The sequence below is a fragment of the Zingiber officinale genome, chromosome 10A (genome assembly GCF_018446385.1).
Source record: "Zingiber officinale cultivar Zhangliang chromosome 10A, Zo_v1.1, whole genome shotgun sequence".
Taxonomy (NCBI): Eukaryota; Viridiplantae; Streptophyta; class Magnoliopsida; order Zingiberales; family Zingiberaceae; genus Zingiber; species Zingiber officinale.
In genome coordinates, this window is record NC_056004.1 from 76,271,049 (window position 1) to 76,278,529 (window position 7,481).

Below are 7,481 nucleotides of genomic sequence, written 5' to 3' on the forward strand. Positions count from 1 at the left end.
AAATATGCAGAACGATAATTTTTACCTTACTATATATATATATATATATAGCCAAGTTGGTATAACGGATTGGAAGAGAAGACCAATTATGCAGATGAATCGATCATACGAGTCAAATTAGATAGATAGCTTGGGTGCTTGGAACAAGTCAAAGTGCTCTTTTTACAATGTAAGTAATTCTAATCAATAAAGCATTCTTTCTCAAAATTTAAGAGAAGTGAAAAGTGTAAAAGAAATGGGGCAAACTGAAATTATGTTAATTTTTTATAATTTAATTAAAATTTCACTAATTTTTTATTCTTTTTTTTTTATTTTAATAACACCTGTTGCCATTCCCGTCTCTCTCTCTCCTCTTATAAAATCCCTTCTCCTCCCCCACTCTCCCACCGAACTCCTCTGGTAAACGCAAATCAACTGTGAGATGAGAGCAGCGGCAGCTCTGAACGCCACGGCTGCCACGGCAGCAGCGGTCGTGGGGCCAGCGCCGACTGGCGGAGGCGCCCACCTGGCATGGCAGTCGCCGGTGGCCTACCTCTTCGGCGGCCTGGCTGCCATGCTCGGCCTCATCGCCCTGGCACTCCTGATCCTCGCATGTTCATATTGGAAGCTCTCCGGTTACCTCGACGCCGGGGAATCCAGCGTGGAGCTGTACGTCAAGCCCTCCTCCATGCCCGTTGACGCGCCGCCGTGCTACGAGGAGAAGGTGGTGGTGATCATGGCGGGCGAGGAGAAGCCGACGCACCTAGCGACGGCGGTGGAGAGCCGAGGAGCACGCTCAGCAAACGTTCGACAGAATGCCAAAGAGGCGGAGAAGGCAGAAGTGGCAGGAGTGATCAAAGGTAAAGATACAATCCGAAAGGAACAGAGCCAGAGCAATTTCGTTAACCAAGAATTAAATGTTTGAGTTATCTTTTTATTTTTGTTCTTGTTTTTATTCAAGCCAAAGAGGATTTTTCGACTGGAGAAGGATCGAATTGACCTCCCTCTCTCTCTTTCGTTGGAATTATTCGCACTGTCGGAAGAGAAAAAAAAAATTTGTTGGCTATTTCTTTTTCTTCAGGAATTGGAGGAATATGGATGATTCCCAGTTGTCTCAGCTAAGTTAACTAAACAAATGAGTGCAGGCATGCGGTAAACGAAACGAGCTGAGCTGTGAGCTCAAGCTTCGCTTGATTTGATTTATATTAGTTTGACTTGAGATTGACTTTGTTTGAATGTGTAGAATTGAGTTTGAGATCGAGCTCGAGCTTATATTTGATTATGGGTTTTAGCTCGAGTTTTAATTTGAATTTTTTAATTTTTAATTATTTTTAATAAATAAATTAATATATTATATATTATAAAAATATATATAATTATGGACTCGTTTGACACAACAACCACCCATCGAACTAGTAATAATTAGACTCGAACTCGGCTCAATTTTTAATCTTGACAGCTCGAGCAAACTCTATCAACTTCGAGCTCGACTCAAGCTTGATCAACTTCGAGCTCGAGTTGAGTTTTAACAGAGTCACTTGCGAACGGCTCACAAACGACTTGACTCATTTGCACGTGAGATAGGATAACACAAAGTTTAAACAGAACCATTAAAAAAATTATTTTAATTATTTTTATAGAATTGGTTCTGTTAACCGGAAAGAACTGATCAAGGATTTGAACGCTAACTAAATTTTTAAGCTGCCTTTTCACTTTGTTAATTTACTCATGCACCTCCTCTTTCTACTTCAAATGAATCATGGCTCTCAAACACTTGCTATCGACCGATCCATCTCTGATCGCTAAACCATCCGCTTGTCGAACTCCCCGATTTAGAGGACCTTTGGGGTTTCTAGAGTCTCACAAGGAGCATATGCACCACTTCAAAGCACAAGAGAGGCGGATACAACAAACCTTACACCAATCGCTACCGGGTGGCATACAATTCACCAGTGGGCAATATGTGGAACCTCTTTCCCAAGGCATAGGGTTCGGATGTCCAAATTCTCTAGAAAATAAATGTGAAGATCCAACTTTGAACATGATGATGGATATTAGTGGACATATCTTTAAAGGTTAATTTAGGTTCAATCCTATAAATCTTAATACTATAAAAAATTGAACCCAAGCTTATGATTACTTTATGTCATGTGTCGGTTTTGATCTTAGGGATTTCGAATGTTGGGTCTAGTTATTCATATATTTCTTCTATGCTCTTCATCATGATAATTTAATGAGTCACATGTGGAGCTCTTATCTGTCTGTAGGGCTGTAAATGAACTAAGCGTTCATAAACAAGCTTGGTGTTCGGCTTGGTAAGAGCTTGTTTATGTTCGTTCAATATACATTATATTAATTAAACAAATAAGCTTGAACAGCTCGTTAAGATAAACAAACAAGTTTGAACACATATGTGTTCAGCTCGTTAATGTTCGTGAACAACGTTCGTGAACAATGTTCGTGAACAATGTTCGTGAACAACGTTCACGAACCATATTTATTAATAAAATTCTTTTCAATATGCTAAATAAATAATAAAATAAAATAAATAAATTTAAATTATCAATCTTAATAACCAATCAAACAATTAAAAGTTTCAAACAATCAAACAAGCTTGAATTGAGAGCTTGATAACATCTAAACAAACCAAGCTCAAGCTCATAAAAAATAAACCAAGCCAAGCTTGAACACGCATTTCAAAAGTTTGGTTCATTTTAAGCTCGGCTCGGCGGCTCGACTCGGTTATCTTATCAAACAAGCATGAACACCCCAAAGCTCGGCTCGGCTCGGCTCGGCTCGTTTACAGCCCTATATGTCTGTGATTTCATAGTGGTATACATTTTTTATCACGTTGGGTGGCTAAACACTGTTGCTAGACAGTTACCTTAGTCTGTGTATGGATTTACACTGTCTTCGTGTATAAAACCTAGAGGGACGCACGCATAGCACGTAGAAATAAACAATGACATTGGAAGCTAGTCGAGATCAAGATCAAATATGGATTTATTTGATACAAAGAGAGAGAATTCGAATAGTCATGATCATGATGAGTAATGGAGAATTCGAAAGGTCATCATAATGTTAATTAATGAAGAAGTTGAAAAGTCATCATAATGAAGGTCATGAATAAAGAATTCATGGAGCCTATAACTCTTCATCTTCTTAATTAATGAAGATCATAAATGATGAATTAATTGAGACCTTAACCATTCGTATTTCTTGGAGGCTATAAGTAGCCATCCTCGGAAAGATTCAAAGGTGAATTCTTTCTCTCTGAGTCTCCCTCGTCAGGTTATTCTTCTCTTTCTTTTACCGGAAGAGATCGGTAGTGCTTCCAAGACTTTATCGATCCAAGAGACTAGTACCTAACAGATCTTATCAAGTTTAAGTCTCGTAAAGTTTCTGTCCAAAGCCAAAGAAGTTGCTGACTCTGTAGGTGGGCTTTTCGTTTCGAGTATAGCTACGGAATATGTTTATATTTCATTATTTTATATTACAAGTTCATTTCTTTTTGTGCCAAGATGCACTGTTATGACTCAAGTTAGATATGGTAAAGAAAATTTCCAAAAATATGATAAGATATGATAAGTTATGGCCCTAATACGGTGGGTAATAATAACCGATATATGACCCTAATGCGGTGACAATAATAACTGATATATGACCTCACCCCTTAGAGGAATTACATATAGGGGGCTGATTAGTAAAAGAGAATTTCCGAAAACATGATAAGATATGACAAGTTATGGCCCTGATGCGGTGGGTAATAATAATAACTGATATATGGCCTCACCCCTTAGAGGAATTACATATAGGGAACTGATCAGTAATACCATGGAAAACAAGATGATTAATAGTGCTTTGTTTTTGACTAAGTTATGTTTCTGTCATGAATTTTGAATATTTTGCTAGAAGTATATGTTTTCGTTTAAATTATGTTTCTATCATGAATTCTGAATGTTTTGCTAAAAGTATATGTTTTCGTTTAAGTTGTGTTTTTGTCATGTTTCATGAAATATGTTTTCGTCATGCATTCTGAATGTTTTGCTATATTTTGTATTCTGTCATGCTATGTTCGATCGATCCCACTTACTGAGTGTTTCCCCAAGCACTCACCCCCCTCACTCCCATCCCCAGATAAAGACGAGGAACAAGTTGAGAAGGAGGAGTAGGAGATGTTTTGGGGTTGGTAATGAAGTCGTGTCCAAGTGATTCGTCCTTTTAGTTCATGTTATCCTTATTTGTACGCTTTCACTTTTAGATTGTAAAGACAATATTTTCGTTATACTATTACTGGTTTGGTATCCACTTTATGAGGCTTGTTGTTTTCGAGTATTTATATTCGTGAGCAACGCTGGTGTCACACGCCTTGGTCGCGGGGCGTGACATTGAAGTGGTATCAGAGCCAGGTTCTAATCTAGTTGGGACATTTTGTATGCAAATCTGATGAAGTTGGAATTTTGATAAATGGCTAGTGCCCCTCTGAAACGACCTAACTAGCAAAAATCACAATCCCATCATCGTGATGCATGACATTTTTCTACCAAATTCCATCGTTTAGACTTCCGAAATCACGTTTTTGCCATTTTGGGAAGGTTTCCGGTTGCCTTTACCTTCTCATAGGAATGTCAAAATTTGATTGTCATTACTTAAGCAGTTATCTTTGAACTATCATGAACCATCACTCATCCAATTTTAGAAAATGGCTGACAGACCCATCCCAAACAACCATAACCCCAACTACGCCAACCCAAAACAACAATGAAGATGCAAACCCTCCCCCAGGAGTTAGCCTCAGCCGAGAAGAATTAATGGTCATCGCTACCATCGTAGCAACCACCCTGTAAGGGTTAGCGACCCCAAGTGAACAAAGGTTAAAATGATCGAACCTATCGAGTGGCCCGTCTAAAGGATCCCCTTTCACTTTGCCCTCCCAAGGCATTAAGCCATGTCCTACTTGTAACTTCAAACATTTTGGAGAATGTCGTAGGATCTCCGTTGCATGCTTCAACTGTGGGAAGATGGGGAACAAAATTACGGATTGTCCTAAACATAAGAAATAAGGGACAGTGTCAAATTCTATTGCGGTCTAGAATAAATCAAAGGAGAATAAGCTCAATGCTCAGGTGTTCGTTATGACTCAAGAAGAGGTGGAAGGTGCAAGCGATATGGTGGTAGGTACCATTCTAATCAACAAAATGAATGCCTATGTATTATTTGATTGTGGTGCCACTCATTTTTTTTATATTTAAAAGATTCACTATGAGTTAGGACTCAGAGCTGAAATACTTAGTGAATCATATAGAGTAGCTATGCCCGCTAATAAGGCCATTGAAACTCATAAGTTGCATCGAAATTGTTAGGTCAGTATTGGTAATCATACATTCGAAGCTGATCTAATTCAACTAAACATGGTTGAGTTCGATGCCATTCTTGGAATGGATTGGTTGGCCAAGAACCACACATTAGTGGATTGTCATAGGAAGAGCGTTAAACTTCGGACTTTAAGCCAAGAAGAAATCATCTACCATAGCAAGGCCAAGGAAAAGAGATTGCTCCTGTCCGCATCTCAGACTTGGAAAGCCATGGGGAGCGATGATGGAATCTATCTAGCTATGATAAGTGAGGTGGAAGAGAAGATTAAGGCTAGGCTAGAAGAAATTTCAGTCGCTCAAGACTTCCCAGATGTATTTCTTAAGGAACTACCTGGCACAATTCCATACCATGAAATAGACTTTGAAATTAATTTGGCACCAAGTGCAGTGCCAATATCAAAGGCACCCTACCGGATGGCCCCCAGCAGAACTTAAAGAACTAAAAGAACAACTTCAAGAGTTGTTAAAAAAAAAAAATCAGACCGAGCGCATCTCCGTGAGGAGCCCTAATTTTATTTGTGAAGAAGAAAGACGAGAGTATGAGATTATGCATCGATTATTATCGAGAATTGAACAAAATCACAATCAAGAATAGGTACCCCCTTCCAAGGATAGACGACCTCTTTGACCAACTTAAAGGAGCTACAGTGTTATCCAAACTTGATTTAAGGTTAGGCTATCACCAGCTGAAGGTTAAAGCCGAAGATATACCAAAGACGGCTTTTAGAACCAGGAATGGACACTACGAGTTCATGGGAATGTCGTTCGTCTTAACCAATGCCACGACAACATTCATGGATCTCATGAATAGAGTGTTTAAACCATATCTTGATAAATTTGTGGTGGTGTTTATCAATGACATCCTTGTATATTCACATAGTGAAGAAGACCACAAAGAGCACCTTCGCCTTACCCTCTAGATACTGAGAGATAAGGAAATATATGTCAAATTCAAGAAGTGTGAATTTTGGTTAAAAAGTGTCACCTTCTTGGGTCATATAATCTCCGAAGCAGGCATTTCTGTAGACCCCAAGAAAGTGGAAGCAATTTTAGACTGCCAAGACCAAAGATAGTAACAGAGATTCGAAGCTTTTTAGGACTAGTCGGCTATTAGCAAAAATACATTGAAGGTTTTTTCCTTGATAGCTATAACTCTCACCAAGCTCATACAAAAGAACTCCAAATTTAACCTGAGTGAAGAATGTGAGAAGAGTTTTGTAACCTTGAAGAAAAGGCTTGCATCTACACCAGTACTAGTACTACTCGCAGGGGATAAGGATTTCACTATTTATAGTGATGCATCAAAAGGAGGTTTGGGGTGTGTTCTCATGGAAGAGGGAAGGGTTATTGCTTATGCTTCACGACAACTGAAACTGTATGAGCAAAACTATCCCACGCATGACCTTGAACTAGCTGCAGTAGTATTCACACTAAAAATTTGGAGACACTATCTATATGGTGCCAAGTGCGAAGTGTTTACAGATCATCAGAGTCTCAAATATCTGTTTACACAGAAAGAATTAAACATGAGGCAACGACGATGGGTTGAGCTCTTAAAGGATTATGACTTAATAATAAGTTACCACCCAGGTAAAGCAAACAAGGTAGTTGATGCTTTAAGTCGGAAGAGCATGGGCAAGACAGTTTTGGCATCGCTCTCAACACAATCATGCCTTCGAGAAACAATCAAGTTGAAGCAGAAGCAAGACCTGACGTTGGCAAGACTTACAGAGCAAATCAAAAAGGGCAAAGCACCTGATCTTCAAATAAATGATAGCGGGATCTTATGAATGAAAGGAAGGTTGTGGGTGCCTGACATTGATAATCTTCAACAAGAAGTAATGTCTGAGGCCCACACATCAAAATTCTCAGTCCACCCTGGTAGTACAAAGATGTATAGGGATTTGAATAAGAACTTCTGGTGGAGCGGAATGAAGAAGGATGTCAGGGAATTCGTCTCTAGGTGCCTAGTATGTCAACAGGTCAAAGCAGAACACCAATGACCTGGAGGACTTCTTCAACCTTTAGAGATTCCAGAGTGAAAATGGGAGCACATTTCCATGGACTTTGTGGTGGGATTGCCAAAGTCAAGACAAAGTCATGATGGGATATGGGTAGTGGTGGATA

At 39.2% G+C, this 7,481-nt stretch overlaps 1 protein-coding gene across 1 annotated transcript; it reads left to right on the forward strand.

Moving 5' to 3' along the window:
* The first annotated feature begins 391 nt into the window (after nt 1–391).
* Nucleotides 392–1,096, forward strand: LOC122027736 (protein GLUTAMINE DUMPER 3-like). Its single transcript, XM_042586745.1, has 2 exons — nt 392–839; nt 941–1,096. The coding sequence occupies exons 1-2, from the start codon at nt 422–424 to the stop codon at nt 976–978; spliced, it is 456 nt and encodes a 151-aa protein (XP_042442679.1). The 5' UTR covers nt 392–421; the 3' UTR covers nt 979–1,096.
* The last annotated feature ends 6,385 nt before the right edge of the window (nt 1,097–7,481 follow it).